Below are 21252 nucleotides of genomic sequence, written 5' to 3' on the forward strand. Positions count from 1 at the left end.
CGCTGTCTCCTTCCATCCCATCTCTCTTTTGGCAGCGCCTCCTCCGCGGATGCGGTGCCGGCTCCCGCCACCGGCGGTTTGGGCACGGAGCGGAGGCAGGCGGCAGCCGGCGTGCGCTCCCGAGTCTCCCGCGGGTCACTCGCTAACGGGTTTCTCCTTTTTTGTGTGTTTTTCCCCCCGCTTTTTCTCCTTCTTTTAGGCAGAGCACAGGCCGGGCCGACCGCAGGAGGTGGCGTCCAACGGGCCCGCGAGCTCGGCGCCCGGCGGCTCTTCCCGCGCCCACCCGCCGGGGCCTCCGCGCCCCAAAAACCCCGAGCCGCTCACCCCGGGCCTCACCCCCCACTCCTCGGACCCCCAGCTGGCTCGCGGCCCCCCGGGCGCCCCGCAGCCTCCGGCGCCCGCCGCCGGCCCGCCGCAGCCCCGCTCGCCGCAGCGGGAGCCCCAGCGCGTCTCCCACGAGCAGTTCCGGGCCGCCCTGCAGATGGTGGTGGATCCCGGCGATCCTCGCTCCTACCTGGACAACTTCATCAAGATCGGCGAAGGCTCCACGGGCATCGTCTGCATCGCCACCGTCAAGAGCAGCGGCAAGCTGGTGGCCGTCAAGAAGATGGACCTGCGCAAGCAGCAGCGGCGCGAGCTGCTCTTCAACGAGGTAGGGGACGGGAGAGCAGGGAGCGGCGGCGGGGAGGCTTCGGGATCCCTCCCGAGGGCGCGTTTTTGGGCTCAGCCGGCCGAGGCGGCGACGCGAACGTGGCCGCTGCGCGGCTTGGGGGCTGCCGCCGCTCCTCCGTCCGCGGTGGAGAGCTCGGGCGGGCGCCCACGCGGCGGCGGCCAGACCCGTGGCAGAAAACACCGGAGAGCCGAGCGGCTGGGGGATCCTTTTAGGAGCCCTGCTTCTTCCCGGTTGCTCCACCAGTAAAGCCCAATCCTCCCGAGACGCCTGTATCCAGGAAGCCTTGATTAGAGCTCATTAGCTCTTCCGCCCGCAAACGAGCGTCTCGGAGTCGTCCGCATCCCGCCGGCCTCCCTCGCATCCGTGCCTCTCCCGCGCTTTGCAGGTGGTGATCATGCGGGACTACCAGCACGAGAACGTGGTGGAGATGTACAACAGCTACCTGGTGGCGGACGAGCTCTGGGTGGTCATGGAGTTCCTCGAAGGCGGCGCTTTGACGGACATCGTCACGCACACCAGGTACGCGGCGCCGGGCGGCTCCCGACGCCCCTTCCCCGGGGCCGATGCCCTGCGGAGAGCGGCCCTGGGAAAAAAGGGAGTTTGCGGGGACGTCGCGGAGCTGGGCCAGCTGGGATCAGGAGAGCGAAAGGCTTTCGGGGACGAGGAGGGACGTGGCCGTGCGTTGCCTCCGCGTAAGGCGCTGGGCGCCGTCCCCTCGGCCTGCCCCCCAAAAAAACATGGATTTTGGTGAACGCGTGCCTGCTCGGAGAGGTCGGAGATGCAGCCGCCCTTCGAGCCACGCGCCCTCTGCCGCTTGCAGGATGAACGAGGAGCAGATCGCGGCCGTGTGCCTGGCCGTGCTGAAGGCGCTGTCCGTTCTCCACGCGCAGGGCGTCATCCACCGCGACATCAAGAGCGACTCCATCCTGCTCACGCACGACGGCAGGGTACGTGCCGGCCACCCCACCCCGAACACCGTGGGGCGGGCGACGGTTGGGTGGGCGACGCGAGCGGGGACCGGGCGCCCTCCGCCTCGGCTCGAGTCGCGTTGGGCGACGTGAGGTTGGCGCCGTCCTTCCCTCAACCGCTTCCGCAGCGGGCCACAATGGAAGATGGGCTGATTTGGGGTTTTTTTTTTAATAATAACCTGCTGTCGTATTTATCGGAAATTTCCCCGCTCCGTGCAGAAGGACCGCGGGGGCGAGGAGAGCCGGCCGGGCAGGGAAACCCGCCGTCCCCACCCTGCGAACGCCCTGCTCCTCCTCCGCCGCCGAGGTGGGGCCCGTAAGAGGAAGAAGTAACCCAGCAGCTTTGCAAAGCTGGGACTGCGCCTGTTTTTAAGGCAAACGGGGGCTTCGGAGCCGGCTTTTCTCTCCGGGCCCCAGTACGCGCCGAAACCTTCGTGTGCCCTGAGCCTTTAAACCAGCAACGGTTGCCCTCGCGCTCCCATCCCAGGATCAAACAGCTCGTCTCCCGTTTTCCCAAGGTTTGGGCGAGCCGGCGGGTTTAGCAGCAACGGGAAAAACGCCGCCTCTTTGAGGTGCCCCCAATTGCTGGGATTTGAACTTAAATCCGAGAGATCCCGTTGAGCCTGGAGTTTCTTTCCAGGAGCTCGCGGTTCCCCGAGACTCCAGATCAAAGCGGTTTTTCTCTCCCTCTTTAACGCTTAACGGGAAAACGTTGTCGCTCCCCGTGCTCCCTCCAGACCGACGGGGACGGGGGGCATCGATTCGCTTCGAGCCGCCCCCTCCGGGGGATCTAAGCTGGCGGCTCGCTTTGCTGGCTGGCGAAGCAGCAGCTCGCGCGCCCCGGCGTTTCTCTCCCCCCTCCAAACCCCAACGGAGCCAGGGTGGGCGAAACGCCGCCACGGTGCGAGAAACCCGGCCCCACCGGCCGCGAGCGGCTCCCACTGGCATCCGCTGATCCGCCCGGATTCCTCCGGCGCTCACGTCTCGGTGGCGCATTCGATGGCGGCGTCTGGTTTTCTGGGGAGTTTGGCGGTTTGGTTTTTTTCCGTATCTTCCTGGAAGGCCCAAAGCAATTATGCGTGACGCCGGATTAATTGGCTGCTGAGGCTCCTTTCCAATCCCGGGCCTCCCGGGGAAGGGGAGGGGAGCTTAGTTACGCAAGTGCGGCAAATCCTTGCGGGAGCTGCCAAAGCTGCCGAAGCTTTTAGGGAGCTTTGGAGGGCGGAGGATGCAAACCTGGGAGCTCGGAGAGATGGGGAGAAGCTTTCAGGGCAGCAACGGCGTCGGGAGAGACCCCGAAAACTGCACAGAACGGGGTCCGTCTCCAAGGTGACAAGCGGCCTTGGTGCTTTGGAGACCGGAATGCCGTGGGAAGCCGCGGCGGGGGGATCCGGACGCCCGTTGCAGGCGTTTTCCCGAGCCGCCTTTTCCCCCGACCCCCAGGTGAAACTCTCCGACTTTGGCTTTTGCGCCCAAGTGAACAAGGAGGTGCCGCGGCGGAAGTCGCTGGTGGGGACGCCGTACTGGATGGCGCCGGAGCTCATCTCCCGCTTACCCTACGGGCCGGAGGTGAGGCCGGGAGCACCGAGCGGAGCCGGGGGGAGGCCAGGATGCAGCCAGGGGGGCGATTGAGGCTTGGGGCGAAGCCGGCGATCGCCTGGAGCCTGCGCTCGGGGGGTCTCCGGGCTCACCACATGCTCCATCCTCGTGCTGCCCGGAGGTGTCCGATTGAATCCCACGGTCGCGGGGCCGCTCGCTCCCGGCGGGAGCCGGGTCCTTGCCGAAAACAGGGCAGCACCGGCTCATTGCGGCAGCCCTGGCGCAGCGTCGGTCCGGGGCTCCGACCTTGGACGTGGCTCCGATGCTAAAAATCCATGGCCCTGGTGGTCCCGCGGTGCTTCATCGCCACGCGCTGGTTTTGTCCCCCCTCCCCGTCCCCCCTTTGCAGGTGGATATCTGGTCCCTGGGCGTGATGGTTATAGAAATGGTTGACGGGGAACCCCCCTACTTCAACGAGCCGCCGCTGAAGGCCATGAAGATGATCCGAGACAACCTGCCGCCGAAGCTCAAAAACGTGCACAAGGTAAAGGCGGCGCTCGGGGCATTTTCCCAGCCTCGCGTCCGAAAGGATCCGTTGGGGAAGCGGAGCTCGCGCTCACGGCCGCTCTTCTCCGCGCCCCCGGCAGGTCTCGCCGTCTCTCAAGGGCTTCCTCGACCGCATGCTGGTGAGGGACCCGCTGCAGCGGGCCACCGCCACCGAACTCTTGAAACACCCTTTCCTGGGAAAAGCGGGGCCGCCCGCCTCCATCGTGCCCCTCATGCGCCAGAACAGGATGAGATGAGGCACCCCGGAGGCGCCGCACGCCGGAGATGCCGAGACACCGTTAACCCCCTCGCTGCGAGCCGCCTCGGCCCACCGGAGCAGGAGCCGCGGCGCTGAGCCGGCCGCCTTCCTCACCCCCGGCGGCGCTCCGGTTTTGCCGATGGTGCCCCGGCTTGCTGGCGGTGCCTCAGCTTGCTGGCAGTGCTCCAGGTTTGCCGATGGCGACCAGGCTTTCCGACGGCACCCTGGCTTTGCTGACAGCACTCCGGCTTTCTGGCAGCACCCTGGCTTTGCCGACAGCGCTCCAGCTTTGCTGACGGTGCTCCAGCTTTCCAGCAGCGCTCCGGCTTGCTGACGGCACCTTGGATTTGCTGACGGTGCTCCAGCTTTGCCAACGGCACTCCAGCTTTCTGGCAGTGCCCTGGCTTTGCCGACGGCACCCTGGCTTTGCCGACGGTGCTCCGGCTTTGCCGACGGCACTCCGGCTTTCTGGCGGTGCCCCGACTTTGCCGGTGACGCTCCGGCTTTCCGCCGCCTCTAACTGGATTCGTGACTGTGCCACTACTGTCGGGACGCCCCGGTCCTCCGCACCCGCCGCGCTGCCGAGTGGGGCCGGCGGCGGCATCCGGCATCGTCTTTTTAACGACTTCACTAATTGCTGCCGGAAAACGAGTTTTGACGCGTGGGGAGGGAAGGCCGCGGAGCCGGGAAGGACCACGGCGATGGCAACCGGGCTCCTTCCTCCCGCTTCCTGGGTGCCTTGGCGCGCCCGGAGCCCTTCCGGGGCCGTTTGGGGCATCTCGCTGTCTTTTTTTTTCCCCTTTTTTTAATCCGCTTTTCTATCTCGGCTCGGGGCGGGGGGGGGAATTCTGGGATGCTCCCGGCGCGGAGGACACGGACGCGTCCCCAAACACTACAGCCCCTCGCCGCCCCCCCGGGGTCGGAGCGGCGCTGGGGGCCTTCGCCCGGGCCAAAACTACTGATTGGGGGGGGGGGGAGGTCGGTTTGCCCCTTGTTCGCGAATCGAATTTTGTTCTTTTGGGGTTTTTTTTCGTTGTTTTCTTTTTTTTTTTTTTTAATGAAGCTATTTATATTGTCGTTTTGTAACGCTGCGGCGTTGGGGCGGGCGGAGGCGCCCGGGGCCCCGCTTGGCCGCGGTTGAGATTACAGGTTTCCTTTTTGGAGAAAAACAAGTGTCCGGCGTGGGTTGTTTGTTTTTTCTTTGGGGGGGGGGGGGGCGGCTCGGACGCCTGGGTCCCTCCGAGGTGGGGGAGGAGGAGGAGGAGGAGGAGGAGGAGGAGGGAGGTACGCGCAGTTCCCCGTTGCACGGGTGGTTGTGCACGCGCACAGCGCGTAGCACGGGTGCGTACTGCATGTTGCACGCGTGTAGCTGCACGTAGCTGAACGCGTGTACAGGCCGATACAGGGTGACAGGGGGTGACACAGGGTGTTACAGGCTGACGTGGGGTATTTGGGGCCGGAGCGGGGCATCACAGGGCACTCATGGGCTGATGCAGGCTGACATGGGGTGTTGCGGGGTGACACAGGCTGACAGGGGGTGTTATGGGCTGACATGGGGTGACACGGGGTGTCACAGGATGATATGGGGCGACACGGGGTGTTATGGGCTGACATGGGGTGTCATGGGGTGACACGGGGTGTCACAGGGTGATATGGGGTGACATGGGGTGTTGTGGGGTGACATGGGCTGACATGGGGTGTCGCAGGGCGATACAGGGTGACACAGGCTGTGGCGGGGTGACGTGGGGTGTCCGGGGCTGTGGCGGGGTGCCACATCCTGGTGCACTTTGAGCACCCAGGGCCCCGCGACGGGGCCACCACCCGGGCCGGCGCCTGGCACCACATACGTGTGCCTGCTTGCGTGTGCGTGCACGCGTGTGCTTGCTCATGTGTGCACGTTCGCGTGTGCCTGCTCCCGTGTTCACGCCTCCCGTGTTCACAGACGCAGGCCCGTGTCCCCGTGTGTGCACGCGCATGTGCCCCAGCGCGTGTGCCGCCCATGCACGGGGCCCCGGCGTGCGCTTCGTTGGCTTTGCCCACGCGACGAGGGAGGCGGTGACGGCCGCCAGCGCTGTGCACACCCGCGTCACCCACAGCAGCGTCTCCGCGCGCCTCCCCAACCCCGGACGCCTGGGTCCCGCTGCGGGGGACGGGGACACTGCGTGACCGGCCCGGACACCTGGGTTTGCCTGGCCCAAAGATGCCCCGAGGCTGCCAGTCACCTGCCTCAGTTTCCCCACCCGCTCTCATGAGGACCGATGACCTTGCACGAGGGTCTTGCACACCCGTGTCCCCCTCCCCGTGTCCTGTCCCCCCCCAACCAAACTCCCCCCGAGGTGAGAGCTGCAGCTTCGAGGCTTTTTATTGGCACGGGGCAGGGAGGCGGGGTCTGGTGCTGCCAAGGCGACATGTGTCAGCCCATGTCGACCCGTGTTGACTCACGTCAATCCATGTCAGCTCGTGTTGGCCTGTGCTGGTCCACGTTGACTCGTGTTGACTTGCGCTGACACATCAGCCACGTTGACCCACGTTGACCCACGTTGACTCGTGTTGATGTGTGTTGACCCACGTTGACTTGTGTTGACCCACATTGACTTGGGCTGACTCATGTTGACCCATGTCAACCTGCGTTGACCTGTATTAGCCTGTGTTGACTCGTGTTGACCTGTGTTGACTCAGGTTGACTCATGTTGACCCATGTCAGCCCATGTTGACTCGTGTCGATCTGTGTTGACCCATGTTGACTCCCGTTGGCTCGTGTTGCCCTGCACCACCCCGGCTCAGTTGCACTTGCAGTAGTAGCCCTTGATGGCGTCGTTCCAGTTGCCCAGCAGCCCCCGGCGCACCTCCTGGAGCCGGGGCACGGCGCCGGCGCTGAAGTGGCGGCTGTGGCCCTTCTTGCCGGCCTTGTCCCACACCGTGAGCTCGCAGCGGGTGGCCACCACCAGCGAGGAGACGGAGCCGGCCCAGGAGCTGGGCATGTAGGGCACGTCGGTGCCGGGGTTCACGACCAGCGTGGCCCCCGCGCAGCACTGGTCGTAGTAGGGGCTGTTGTCGGCGTAGAGCTGGGCGCAGATACGGGAGCCGTCGGCCGCCCGCAGATCCGCCGGCGCCGGGCACTGGGCCCCGGCTGTCGCCACCGCCGCCACCAGCACCGCCAACGCCAGCGCCGCCATCGCCCAGCCCCCCGCCGCCGCCGCCCGCCCGCCCCATGGATATACCCGGCCCCAAGGCCGTGGGAAGCTGCGCGGCTGGCGCCCGGCTGCAGGGGCAGGGGGGGACAGCTGGGGACCCAGGCATCCGGGGTCGCCCGCCCCAAGCAGGCTCTGGACACCTTCTCCTCCAAGGTGGGACCCAGGCATCCGGGTCCCTCCGACCCCCGTCCCCACCCTGGGGGGTGACGTCCCTCCCCCCCAGCAAGGGACCCAGGCGTCCGGGGCCACCCCGGGGTCTGCAACCCCCCCTTCCCCCTGCAGAAGGGACCCAGGCGTCCGAGCCCCCCCCTTTCCTCCCCCCTCCAGGTGGCTCTAGACACCTCCCACCCGAGAAGGGACCCAGGTGTCCAGGCCCCCCCCCACCCTCCACAGGGACCTTCACCCCCTCCCCCTGGGAAAGGACCCAGGTGTCCGGGCCCTGCCCCCTCCCAGGGCCTCCAGGCCCCTCTGCCTGAGAAGGGACCCAGGTGTCCAGACCCTCCCACACATGTGATGAGTTGGCCGGGGCTCAGGGCCCAGCTGGGCCCTTCCTGGCCCTGGGGTGCAGTCGAGGCCGCGGCCTTCGGGGGAAACTGAGGCACTGGGGCGGGGGGGGGGATGATGCCAGCACAGGCCCCGCCCCTTATTTGCATATGCCACAAGCCATGCCCCCTGCTCTGGGACGGGGAGGAAAGGCCACACTCAGCAACCGGCAGCCGTATCCCGGCATCCGGCCCCGGCAACCTTCGCCCACCCGTATCCTGGCAACCGTAACCCACCTGTATTCTGGAAACTGGCACCGGCAACCGCCTTCCACCTGTATCCTGGCAACTGGTCCCGGCAACAGCCTCCCACCTGTATCCCGGCAACCGTATCCCACCCGCATCCTAGTGACGGGCCCCAGCTCCCACCTCCCAACCTGGTTCGGCCCCATGACTCAGGGGGTCCTTGGGGGAGGGTCGTGGGGGGGTTATGGGGGGGTCATAGGGGTCCAGGGGGGCCCCGGGGTGCAGCTGGGGACCCCCGGGAGGGAGGGACTGACCCGCAAGGGGCATCCTGACACGTGGTACCCATTGCCGAAGCTAAGCAGGGTCGGCCCTGCACCGGGCCCGGATGGGATCCCTGCCCACCCCCCAGCAGGGGGTCCATGCTGCTGAAGCTAAGCAGGGTCAGCCCCGCACCGGGCCTGGATGGGATCCCTGACCACCCCCCAGCAGGGGGTCCATGCTGCTGAAGCTAAGCAGGGTCAGCCCCGCACCGGGCCCGGATGGGATCCCTGACCACCCCCCGGCAGGGGGTCCGTGCCGCTGAAGCTAAGCAGGGTCAGCCCCGCACCGGGCCCGGATGGGATCCCTGACCACCCCCCGGCAGGGGGTCTGTGCTGCTGAAGCTAAGCAGGGTCAGCCCCGCACTGGGCCCGGATGGGAGACCCCAGCTGCTTTTCCCCCATCAAGGCCTAGACCCAGCAATCCCCTCATTAGCCCTCGTTACCGCCATGGGTTAATTAATTAGCATAACCCCCACACACACCTCCCGCAACCAGCGAATTGCCAGAGCCGGGGCCTCATTAGCATGCTAATGAGCTCGTTTGCATGGCAGGCCCCGCCTCCCCCCGCCTAACCAGGCGCTGGTGGTGGTGGAGGGGGGAGATTCTCGGGTGTCTCGTACGAGGCTGAGCACCGTCCCGTCCCCCCCCCCCCCGGCACAGAGAGGCCGGACCCCGCTGCGGTTCACACACAAAAGGTTTAATCGCCTCCAGGAGCGGGGGGGGCCCCGCGGGCCTGGGGGGGGCACAGGTTTTTAATGTAAAAACTTGTGTTAAACACTGCGACGGGCCCGGCAGGGCCGGGGGGGGGGCGGGGGGCTCCGGGCGGCGGCTGGTGGGAGGGGGGGGACCGGGGGGGGTAAAGGGAGGGGCGGAGGGGAGGGGCAGGTTGGGGTGGGGGGGTAAGAGTGGGTGGGGCAGATGGGGGGGTGCAGGGGGCAGGTGGGTGCAGGGGCAAATGGGGGGGTGCAGGGGCAGATTGGGGGGGAGGTCAGGGGGCAGATGGGTGCAGGGGGGAGATGGGGGTGCAGGGGGCAGATGGGTGCAGGGGCAAATGGGTGCAGGGGCAGAAAGGAGGGTCAGGGGGCAGAAGGGGGGGGTCAGGGTGCAAATGGGTGCAGGGGGCAGAAGGGGGGGGGTCAGGGTGCGGAGGGGGGCAGGGTGCCCGGGCTGCCTTTGGGTGCCGAGTCCCCGCCGGGGTTATCTAGACCAGCCAGATAGGAGGCCCCGGAGCCAGCGTCCGTCCTCGTTAGCGCTAACGAACCGCCGCTCCGGCGGGCTGCATATAAAGGAGCCGCGGTTCTCGTGTCATCTGTGCATATATGTCTGTGGCGTGTCCTGCCGGGCCCCGGCGCCCCCAGCGTCCGTCCGTCCGTCCCTCCGTCCGTCCTAAGGCACCGCGGCGGAAGAGCGAGCCGGGCCGCGCGCACGCGTGGCGGGGCGCACACGCGTGGCGGGGTGCACGCACACACGTGTCGAGGTGCACACGCGTGGCGGCGTGCACGTGAGCACCAGGGCGCGCACACGCGTGTCACGGTGCACCCCGCGTAGCAGGTTGCACCCGCGTGTTGCACCCACACGTTGCGGTGCACACGGGTCCCCAAGGGTGCACACACACACGCGTGTGCCGGGGTGCACACGGGTCCCGGGGTGCATGTGGGTGCCCTTGGGGGGGGGGAGGGCACACACAGGTGCCCCTGGGGGGCCATTGGGGTCCTGGGGGTGCTCGGGGGCACCCAGAGGTGCCAAGGGTGCACCCAGGGATGCACGCATGCACCCAGGGGTGTCAAGGATGCTCAAGGGCACCCAGGGGTGGACATGGGTGCCCAGGGGTGGCAGGGGCATCCGTGGGCACCCAGGGGTGCACACAGGCCCCCGGGGGTGCCGAGGGTGTGCACAAGCACCCAGGAGTGCCAAGGATGCTCATGGGCACCCAGGGATGCATTTGGGCACCCAGTGATGGACTCAGGCACCCAGAGGTGCCGTGGATTTGCACGAGCACCCAGAAGCACCAGGCGTGCACTCGGGCACCCAAAGATGCACCCGGGCACCCAGAGGTGCCATGGATTTGCACGAGCACCCAGGGGTGCCCAGCACACACTCGTGCACCCAAGGATGCCACGGATGTGCACGAGCACCCAGAAGCACCAGACGTGCACCCAGGCACCCAAGGATGCACCTGGGCACCCAGAGGTGCCATGGATTTGCACGAGCACCCAGGGGTGCCCAGCACACACTCGTGCACCCAAGGATGCCACGGATGTGCACGAGCACCCAGAAGCACCAGGCGTGCACCCAGGGGTGCCACTGATGTGCACAAGCACACGGGGGGGGGGGTGCCTGGCGTGCACTCGGGCACCCAAGGGTGCTGCGGATGCACACAGGCGCCTGGGGATGCCCAGCACACGCTCATGCACCCAAGGATGCGCACGAGCACCCAGGGGTGCCCAGCGCACGTTCACGCACCCAAGGGTGCCAAGGACGTGCACAAGCCCCCAAAGGCGCCAGGCGTGCGCTCGGGCACCCAGGGGCACCCACGAGCACCCAAGGGTGCCACGGCCACCCCCCAAGCCCCGGCCAGCACCGGGCGCGCGCTCGGGCCCCCAAACCTTCCCGCGGGCGCCCGGCGGCGAGCACCCGAGGGTGCCCCCGCGGCCCTCCCTAGACGGTGCTCTCGAGCATCCACTCGGTGCTGCCGAACGCGGGGCGCCGGGGCGCCGGGGTGGTGGCGGCGGCGGCGGCGGCGGCGTTGGCGGCGGCGTCGAGGCGCGAGGCGGAGGCGTGCAGCCGTGTCCGTGCGCGGCGCGGGTAGCTGTGGCTGGGGAAGAGCCCGCGGGTGCCGTCGAAGGAGTGTCGCTGCCGCGCCGCCCCGGCACCCGCCGCTGCAGCACCCACCGCAGCAGCAGCAGCAGCAGCACCCGGCGGCTCGGGCGCCGGCGCGGCACCGGCCACCGGCTCCTCCTCGCCGCCCGGCCCGGCCTCGAGGTCGCCGGGGCGCTTGGCACCCGCCGGCTGGGCGCCGTTGGTCTGCGAGCAGACGCTGTGCACGGCGGCGGCGGGCGGGCGGCGGCGGGCGCCGGCCGCCTTGTAGCGCACGGTGAGGATGAGGATGAAGACGAGGACGGAGGCGGCGATGGCGCCGCCGATGACGATGATGATGGTGCCGCCCAGGAAGTGGGGGCGGGCGGCGGGGCAGCGGGGGCCGCCGGCGGCCGTGGCGAAGCGCACGCAGCCCACGGCCCGCGCCGCCGGCAGTGCCGTCACGCCGTCCTCGTACACCGCCAGCACGCACAGGTCGTACTCGCGGCCCGCCGCCAGGTCCGTCACCACGAAGGTCTTGCTGGACGAGGGGATCATCCTGCGGGGAGGCCGGGGCTCAGGGCCGGTGCCGGGGGGGGAGCACGGAGCGCGCGCCACCGCGCCATGCGTGCTGCTGCAATGTGCCGGGTCGTGCATGTTGCTACAATACACTGCATCGTGCATGCTCGTGCAATGCACCAGGTCATGCATACTCATGCAATGCACTGGGTTGTGCATGCTCTGGTTTGTGCATGCTCATGCAATGTGCCAGGTCGTGCTGCTTGTGCAATGCATTGGATTCTGCATGCTGGTGCAATGCACCGGATCATGCGTGCTCATGCAATGCACCAGGTCACGTATGCTGGCGCAATGCACTGGTTTGTGCATGCTGGTGCAATGCACCGGACCGTGCATGCTCCTGTAATGCACCACACTCTGCATGCTTGTGCGATGCACCGGGTCATGCATGCTGGTGCAATGCACTGGTTTGTGCACGCTGGTGCAATGCACGGACTCGCACATGGTGCTGCACTCTTGCAGCTCACACACGGTGGTGTAACGCGCTGGCTTGCCTGTAGCGATGCAAGGCATGGACTCACACGTGGCGGGGCAAGGCATGGACTTGCACACGGTGCTACAATGCACAGACTCGCACACCACCGTGGTGCAGTGTCCCAGCTCGCACACGGTGGCACAATGCACTGTCTCACACGCAGTGTGCAATGCACGGGCTCACGCACCGGTGGTGCAACGTCCCACCTTGCATACGGTGGTGCAATGCGCTGCCTCACACGCAGTGTGCGATGCCCTGGCCCGTGTGCCCTCGTGGACTGCTGGGCAATGCCACACACCAGCGTGCGGCACTGTGCACTGCTGTGCAATGCCACGTGCCCTTGTGTAGCACCGTGCACTGCTGCGCGATGCCGTACACCCCCGTACAGCATTGTGCACCGCTGCGCAGCACCGCGTGATGCTGTGCAGCATCGCGCACCGCTGTGCAATGCCGTGCACTCTCTTGCAGCATTGTACACCCCTGTGCGGCACCGTGCGACGCCGTGTGGCCCCTTGCACCACCGTGCACTGCCGTGCAGCATCATGTGCCGCTGTGCAATGCCGTGTGCCCCCGTGAAGCACTGTGTGCCACTGTGCAATGCTGTGAACCCTTCTGCAGCACCATGCACCGCTGTGCAATGCCATGAACCCCTGCGCAGCATCGTGCGTCACTGTGCAATGCCGTACACCCCCTTGCAGCGCTGCGCACTGCTGTGCAATGCCATACAGCCCTGTGCAGCACCATGTAATGCCGTGCAATGCCGTGCAGCACCGTGCAGCGCTGTGCAGCACCGTGCAACGCTGTGCACCCCCGCGCAGCGCCGTGCAACACCGCGCAGCCCCGCGCCACCCCGCCGCCCGCTCACCGGTAGACAAGGCTGTCGTCGAGGGAGCTGTTGTACTGGATCTGGTACATGCGGATGCCGGGCACGTGGCGCTGGGCAGGCCAGCGGATGCGGGCGGAGGAGGCGGTGAGCTCGGCGGCCACGATGCGCCGCTCGGCGGCCCGGCTCTCGTTGGCGGCGGCGGCGGGGGGCGGCGGCGCGGGCGCGGGCCATGTCGGAGGGGCTGGCGGCAGGCGGCGGCGGCGGGCGGGCGGCGGGCAGCGGCAGGGGCAGCACGGCCAGGGCGACGGGAGCGGCGGCCTCGCCGGCGGCGTTGGAGGCGACGCAGGTGAAGGCGCCGTGGTCGCCCAGGGTGGCGGCGCGCAGCTCCAGGGTGCCGTCGGGCCGCAGCGCCCGGCGGGTGCCGTTGCGCACGGGGCGCCCGTCGGGAGCCAGCCAGCGCAGGGCCGGCGGCGGGTCGCCGGCGGCGGAGCAGCCCACGCTCACCGCCTGGCCCTGCAGCACGGCGCCGGCGCTGGCCCGCGCCCGCGTGATCAGCGGCGCCTGGCAGACGAATTCCTCCTCCGGCACGGCCCACAGCGGCCGGTCGGCCAAGCGGGGCGGCGAAGCGCACGTCTCCAAGCCGCCGGCGCCCGCCGCCGGCGCCCGCCGCCGCAGCCACAGCAGCTCGCAGTTGCAATGCAGCGGGTTGCCGCCGAGCGCCAGGCTGAGACGGGGCGCGGGCGGCGGGCGCGGGCCGCCGGGCTCGGGCAGCGTGCGCAGGCGGTTGGCGGTGACGTCCAAGCGGGCCAGCTTGGGCAAGCGAGCCAGGGCGCCGGGCGCCACGCGCTCCAGCAGGTTGTGGTCCAGCGTGAGCGTGTTGAGGCTGGCCATGGCGCCGATGGCGTCCCAAGGCACGCTGGCCAGGTTGTTGTAGGAGAGGTCCAGGTCCTCCACGGTGGCCACGAAGGCGTCGAAGGCGGCCGCCTCGATGCGCCCCAGCTGGTTGTTGGCCAGGATGAGGCGGCGCAAGCTGGCCAAGCCCCGCAGCTGGGCGCTGCCCAGCGCCAGCAGCCGGTTGCCGTCCATGTGCAGGGCGCGCAGGGCGCGGAGGTCGGCGAAGGCGCCGGGCGCCACGTGGCTGATGGTGTTGCGCGACAGCGTGAGGTGCACCAGGCTGGTCATGTTGGCGAAGTCGGGGCGGCGCACGGCGGCGATGAAGTTGTCGGTGAGGCGCAGCTCCACGGTGCGGCGGTCGATGGCGGGCGGCACGAAGAGCAAGCCCGTCTTGGCGCAGAGCAGCGTGGGGTTGGGCGCCGCCGCCGGGCAGATGCAACGGCCCGGGCAGCGGCCTTGCGGTTGGGGTTGGGACCGGGTGACGGCGCCCAGCACCACCAGCGATACCAGCAGTTTGGCCATGGCGCCTCGTCTGGCCGGCCGCCCCGGCGCTGCGGGAGGGAGGGAGGGAGGGAGGGAGGCGGCGGGGTTCAGCGCTGGGGCGAGGGGCGCGGGGCGACGCGGCGGGGTGACGCGGGCGCGCCGGGCTTTGCAACGGGGTGACATGCATGGTGCTGTGCATTACAATAAGGCATTGCACTGTGCATTGCAACGGGGTGACACACATGGTGCTGTGCGTTGCAACGGGGTGAGGTGCATGGCGCTCTGCATTGCAACAGGGTGACATGCATGGTGCTGCGTGTTGCAACAAGGCATGGTGCTGTGCGTTGCAACAAGACATGGCACTGTGCATTGCAACGGGGTGACGTGCATGGTGCTGTGCGTTGCAACAAGACATGGCACTGTGCATTGCAACGGGGTGACGTGCATGGTGCTGTGCGTTGCAACAAGACATGGCACTGTGCATTGCAACGGGGTGACGTGCATGGTGCTGTGCGTTGCAACAAGGCATTGCATTGTGCATTGCAACGGGGGTGACGTGCATGGTGCTGTGCGTTGCAACAAGACATGGCACTGTGCATTGCAATGGAGTGACAGGCATGGCGCTGTGCATTGCAACGGGGTGACACACGTGGCGCTGAGCACTGCAACAAGGCATTGCGCTGTGCACTGCAACGGGGTGACGTGCGCGGCACTGTGCATTGCAACAGGGTGACACACGTGGCACTGCGTTGCAACAAGGCATGGCGCTGTGCATTGCAACGGGGTGACACGCACGGCGCTGTGCATTGCAACGGGGTGACACATCGCAACGCAGCAAGGTGACGCATGGCGCTGCGCGTTGCAACAAGGCGTTGCGCCGTGCAACGCAACGGGGCGACACGCGCTGCGACACGGCCGGGTGACACGCGTGGGGCTGGGCGATGTGGGGGGGTGGCACGCGGCGGGGGGGGCCCGTGCGAGGCGTGTGCGAGGCGTGTGCGAGGCGTGTGCGAGGCGTGTGCGAGGCGTGTGCGCCCCGTGCCCCCCCCCCCCCCCGCACCTACCTGCGCTCAGGGCTCCATGGTGCCGCCGGGTGCTGCCGCCTCCGGTGCCTGCGGGGAGGAGGGTGCTGAGCCTGGCGCCCAGCGCCCACCAGTACGGACCAGCACCCACCAGTACGGACCAGTGCCCGTCAGCATGGACCAGCGCCCGCCAGCATGGACCAGCGCCCGCCAGCATGGACCAGCGCCCACCAGTACGGACCAGCATGGACCAGCACCCACCAGTACGGACCAGTGCCCGTCAGCATGGACCAGCGCCCGCCAGCATGGACCAGTACAGACCAGCACCCACCAGTATGGACCAGCGCCCGCCAGTATGGACCAGCGCCCACCAGTACGGACCAGCACCCACCAGTACGGACCAGTGCCCGCCAGCATGGACCAGCGCCCGCCAGCATGGACCAGTACAGACCAGCACCCACCAGTATGGACCAGCGCCCGCCAGTATGGACCAGCACCCACCAGTACGGACCAGCATGGACCAGCACCCACCAGTACAGACCAGCACCCACCAGGATGGACCAGCACCCACCAGGATGGACCAGTACAGACCAGCACCCACTAGGATGGACCAGCACCCACCAGGATGGACCAGTATGGACCAGCACCCACCAGCATGGACCAGCACCCACCAGTACAGACCAGCACCCACTAGGATGGACCAGCACCCACCAGGATGGACCAGTACGGACCAGCGCCCACCAGTATGGACCAGCACCCACCAGTACAGACCAGCACCCACTAGGATGGACCAGCATGGACCAGCGCCCACCAGTATGGACCAGCACCCGCCAGTACAGACCAGCACCCACCAGGATGGACCAGCACCCGCCAGGATGGACCCGTACTGACCAGTATGGCCCAGTATGAACCAGTACAGGCCAGTATGGCCCAGAACAACCCAGTACCCACCAGTACGCAGCAGTGAGGACCAGTATGGCCCAGTACAAACCAATACAGCCCAGTATAACCCAGCACAGCCCCGTATAAACCAGTACTGCCCAGTATGGCCCAGTACAAGCCAGTACAGCCCAGAAGTGCCCAGCACCCCCCTGACGGCCCAGTGCAGCCCAGTACGGGCCAGCACGGGCCAGTACAACCCAGTACAGCCCAGCCCAGCCCAGCATAACCCAGTACGATCCAGTATGGCCCCGTATGGCCCAGTGCAGCCCAGTACAGCCCAGTACTGCCCAGTACAACCCAGTACAGCCCAGAACAACACTACAAAACCCAGTACAGGCCAGTACAGCTCAGTATAACCCAGTATGATTCAGTACAGACCAGTATAGCCCAGCACAGCCCAGTACAGCCCAATACGACCCAGTGTAACCCTGTACAACTCAGCACAGCCCAGTAAGGCCCAGTACGGCCCAGTATGGCCCAGGATAACCCAGTACAGCACAGTACAACCTAGTACAGCCCAGTATAGCCCAGTATAGCCCAGTACATAGCAGTACAACCCAGCATAGCCCAGTATGGCCCAGCACAGCCCAGTATGGCCCAGCACAGCCCAGTACAACCCAGTATAGTCCAGTGTGGCACAGCATGGCCCAGTACAGCCCAGTATGGCCCAGTACAGCCCAGTACAACCCAGTATAGTCCAGTATGGCCCAGCACGGCCCAGTATGGCCCAGTACAGCCCAGTACAGCCCGTCCCTGTGTCCCCTTCATGTGTCCCCTGGCTCCTCCCAGACACACACGTGCACACGCGTGTTCCTGCCCCCACGGTGCAATCACACACACGTGCACACGCGTGTTCCTGCCCCCACGGTGCAATCACACACACGTGCACACGCGTGTCCATGCTCCCACGGTGCAATCACACACACGTGCACACGCGTGTTCCTGCCCCCACGGTGCAATCACACACACGTGCACACGCGTGTTCCTGCCCCCACGGTGCAACCACACACACGTGCACACGCGTGTTCGTGCCCCCACGGTGCAACCACACACGTGCACACGCGTGTTCCTGCCCCCACGGTGCAATCACACACACGTGCACACGCGTGTTCCTGCCCCCACGGTGCAACCACACACATGTGCACACGCGTGTTCCTGCCCCCACGGTGCAATCACACACACGTGCACACGCGTGTTCCTGCCCCCACGGTGCAATCACACACGTGCACACGCGTGTTCCTGCCCCCACGGTGCAATCACACACACGTGCACACGCATGTTCCTGCCCCCACGGTGCAATCACACACACGTGCACACGCGTGTTCGTGCCCCCACGGTGCAATCACACACATGTGCACACGCGTGTTCCTGCCCCCACGGTGCAATCACACACACGTGCACACGCGTGTTCCTGCCCCCACGGTGCAATCACACACATGTGCACACGCGTGTGCCCCCCCCCAACACGCGTGCACGGGGAGGGGGGGGCAGCGAGGGCCGCGCACGAGGGCCCCGGTGCCCCCCCCCGCCCCCCCCGCCCCAAACTGCCCCCGGGGGGAAATGGGGGGGGGGGGTCGGGAGACCGAGGGGCATCGGGACCCTGCGGAAACCCGGGACCTGTTTCCTCCCCCCCACCCCGGTACCGTGTGTCCCCCCCCCTCCGGTAACTGCCCCCCCCCCCAGTAACTGCCCCCCCCTCCGGTAACTGCCCCCCCCGGTAGCTGCCCCCTCCAGTCCCCTTGTGCCCCCCCAGTTCCCCGGTGACCCCCGTAACCGGTTCTTCCCCCCCACCCCCGGTAACTGCCCCCCCCCTCCGGTAACCGGTCCCGGTTCCCTCCCCCCTAATAGCTGCACCCCCCGGTACCCGGTTCCTCCTCCCGGTATCTGCCCCCCCCCCGGAAACGGGTTCCCCCCCCCGGTTCCCGGTTCCCCCCCCTCGGTACCCGGTTCCCCCCCCCGGTAACCGGTTCCCCCTCCCCGGTTACCCCCCCCCGGTTCCCGCTCCCCCCCCCCCCCGCCGGTGCCCGGTACCTGGGGGGGGCTCAGCCCCCGGCCGCTCCCATGGCGGCTCCGCGGGCCGGTGCCGGGGGGCGCGGGGGGGCCCCGGGCCCGGTCAGGCCTGGCCCCACCGGGGGGCCATGGGGGGGGGGGAGGAGGGGGGGAGACACGGGACCGGGTGGGGGGGGGGGCGGGTAAATACCGGGCCCGGCGGTAGCGGGATCGGGGGGGGGGGGGGCGCGATGTCGGTACCGGGATGCGGCGGGAGGCACCGGGATGCTGAGCAAAAACCGGCCCCGGTGATGGCACCGGGATTTTTGGGGGAGGGGGGGGGGCGGAGAACCGGGATGGGGGGGGGGGAGGGAACCGGGATGGGGAGGGGACTGGGATGATGCGGGGCGGCGGGGAGGGGGGGGGGGGAGAACCGGGATGGGGAGCACCGGGATGCGGGCGGGATGATGCGGGAGGTACCGGGATGCGGGTGTGTGTGGGGGAACCGGGATGCGGGGGGGGGGGGTACCGGGATGCGGGAAGCACCGGGATGCAGATGGGGGGACCGGGATTGGGGGGGACCGGGATGCGGGGGGAAGGGGGGGGGTACCGGGATGCGGGGCGGATGCGGGGCCCGGTGGCCCCGGGGCGCTGCGGGGGGGGCCGGGCCGGGACCGGCGGCGGCGGCGGGGCCGGGGGCGGCGGGCGCAGGCCGCTGCTCGCCGCTCCGGAGCCCGCAGAGCCGCCGGGGCGGGGCGGGGCGGCGGCACCGGGCGGGCGGGGCCCGGCGCGGGGCGGCGCCGCGGCGGCACCGGGCGGCGGCGGCGGCGGCGGCGGCGGCGGCGGCGGCGGCGGCACCGGCACCGCGGGAGCCTCCGGTCACCCCCGGCCCCGCCGCTGCCTCCCCCGCCCGGGTTCATCCCTCCATCCCTCCCTGCATCCCTGCATCCATCCCTGCATCCCTGCATCCCTCCATCCTTCCCTCCATCCCTCTTTCCCCCCACATCCCTCCCTCCATCCGTCCCTGCACCCCCCCATCCCTTCTTCCCCGCACCCCTCTGTCCCTCCTCCATCCCTCCCCGTGTCCCCTCCGTCCCTCCTGCCATCCTGCTCTCTGTCCCCGCATCCCTTCCTGTGGCCCTCCATCCCTCCTTCCCTCCATCCCTCCTTCCTTCCATCCCTCATTCCCTCCATCCCTCCCCGCATCCCTCCCACCGTCCCCACATCCCTCCGTCCATCCCCACATCCCTCCATCCCTCCTGCTGTCCCTCCGTCCCTCCATCCGTCCCTTCCACCATCCCCGCATCCCTCCATCCATCCCTCCATCCCTCCATCCATCCCTCCATCCCTTCATCCATCCCTCCATCCCTTCATCCATCCCTCCCACCATCTCCACATCCCTCCATCCATCCCTCCATCCCTCCCTCCCACCATTCCCCCATCCCTCCATCCATCCCTCCATCTGTCCCTCCCACCATCCCCATGTCCCTCCATCCATCCCTCCATCCCTCCCTCCCACCATCTCCACATCCCTCCTGCTGTCCCTCCATCCCTCCATCCATCCCTTCCACCATCCCCGCATCCCTCCATCCATCCCTCCATCCCTCCATCCATCCCACCATCCCTCCCTCCCACCATCTCCACATCCCTCCATCCATCCCTCCATCCCTCCTGCTGTCCCTCCATCCCTCCATCCATCCCTCCCACCATTCCCACATCCCTCCATCCATCCCTCCATCCCTCCCTCCCACCATCCCCACATCCCTCCATCCATCCCTCCATCCCTCTGGGCGCGTCTGCGTGTCCATCCCTCTGTCCATCTCTCCATCCCTGTGTCCGCATCCATCCCTCCGTCCATCCCTGTTTCTGTGTCCGTCGCTCCGTCCACCCAGGCAGGGCCCAGGCGTCCGGGCCCTGCTCTCACCCATGGACCTTGCTGCCCTCGGCCTGCTGGGGACGCTGGGGACATGCTGGGGGCATTGGGGACATAGTGGGGACACTGGGGACACACTGGGAGTCATGGGGACGCTGGGGATGTTGGGGACATGCGGGGGGCATTGGGGACATACTGGGGACATGCTGGGGATGGTGGAGATGCTGGGAGTCATGGGGACACTGGGGATGTTGGGGACACGCTGGGGACACTGGGGACACACCGGGAGTCATGGGGACACTGGGGATGTTGGGGACACGCTGGGAGTCATGGGGACACTGGGGACATTGGGGGCATGCTGGGGGCATTGGGGACATACTGGGGACACACTGGGATGTTGGGGACATGCTGGGATTCATGGGGACACTGGGGATGTTGGGGACACACTGGGGATGCTGGGGGCATTTGGGACATACTGCAGACATGCTGGGGATGGTGGAGATGCTGGGGACATCGGGGACAGGCTGGGGACACTCTGGGGGGGATGGAGATGTCAGGGACACATTGGGGACATTGTAGGGATGCTGGGGACACCCTAGGGATGCTGGGGACACATTGGGGATGCTGGGGACATTGTGGACACCCTGGGGATATTGGGGACATCCTGGGGACTTTGGGGACATGTTGGGGACAATGGGGACACTGGGGATGCTGGGGACACATTGGGGACCTTAGGGACATGTTGGGGACATGGAGGACAGCCTGGGGATGTTGGGGACACGTTGAGGATGATAGGGACAGCCTGGTGATGCTGGGGACATGGGGAACACCCTGGGGACCTTGGGGACATGTTGGGGACAATGGGGATGATGGGGACACACTGGGGATGCCAGGGGCTCATTGGGGGCCCTGGGGACACCCTGGGGACATCAGGGACATCAGGGACATGTTGGGGACATTGAGGACAGCCTGGGGACACCCTGGGGACATGGGGATGTTGGAGATGTTGGGGACACGTTGGGGATCCTGGGGACACCTTGGGGATGTTGGGGACATCTGGGACACGTTGGGGACATTGAAGACCCTGGGGACACCCTGGGGACATCGGGGACATCAGGGTCATGTTGGGGACAGTGGGGACATCGG

General features: G+C 67.6%; 3 protein-coding genes across 9 annotated transcripts in view; 1 reads left to right on the forward strand and 2 right to left on the reverse strand.

Moving 5' to 3' along the window:
- Positions 1–4141, forward strand: part of PAK4 (p21 (RAC1) activated kinase 4) — a 33119-nt gene extending 28978 nt beyond the window's left edge. For 6 of the 7 annotated variants that reach the window (XM_067314533.1, XM_067314532.1, XM_067314538.1 and 3 more), the window contains 6 exons: positions 200–652; positions 1059–1192; positions 1494–1620; positions 3085–3210; positions 3590–3724; positions 3828–4141. In XM_067314533.1, coding sequence (XP_067170634.1) covers positions 200–652; positions 1059–1192; positions 1494–1620; positions 3085–3210; positions 3590–3724; positions 3828–3983 — 1131 coding nt within the window. In that variant the 3' untranslated portion in view covers positions 3984–4141. The remainder of the gene's footprint in view (positions 1–199; positions 653–1058; positions 1193–1493; positions 1621–3084; positions 3211–3589; positions 3725–3827) is intronic. The other variant, XM_067314536.1, reaches the window with a different exon arrangement.
- Positions 4142–6765: 2624 nt separating this feature from the next.
- SYCN (syncollin) lies at positions 6766–7161 on the reverse strand. Its single transcript, XM_013953980.2, has one exon. It carries the CDS (start codon positions 7159–7161, stop codon positions 6766–6768), a length of 396 nt encoding a protein of 131 aa, XP_013809434.2.
- A 3724-nt stretch (positions 7162–10885) lies between these two features.
- On the reverse strand, positions 10886–15425 carry LRFN1 (leucine rich repeat and fibronectin type III domain containing 1). Its single transcript, XM_067314391.1, is given in 4 exon segments — positions 10886–11582; positions 12943–13103; positions 13105–14348; positions 15345–15425. Coding segments are annotated over 3 exon segments (2073 nt in total). The 5' UTR covers positions 14320–14348; positions 15345–15425.
- Between the last annotated feature and the right edge of the window lie 5827 nt (positions 15426–21252).

Source organism: Apteryx mantelli, chromosome 35 (assembly GCF_036417845.1).
Source record: "Apteryx mantelli isolate bAptMan1 chromosome 35, bAptMan1.hap1, whole genome shotgun sequence".
Classification (NCBI taxonomy): domain Eukaryota; kingdom Metazoa; phylum Chordata; class Aves; order Apterygiformes; family Apterygidae; genus Apteryx; species Apteryx mantelli.

What these genes read in the sequence shown, in the direction of transcription:
- SYCN (XM_013953980.2), bottom strand. Translation starts at nt 7,161, where the DNA reads ATGGCGGCGCTGGCGTTGGCGGTGCTGGTGGCGGCGGTGGCGACAGCC.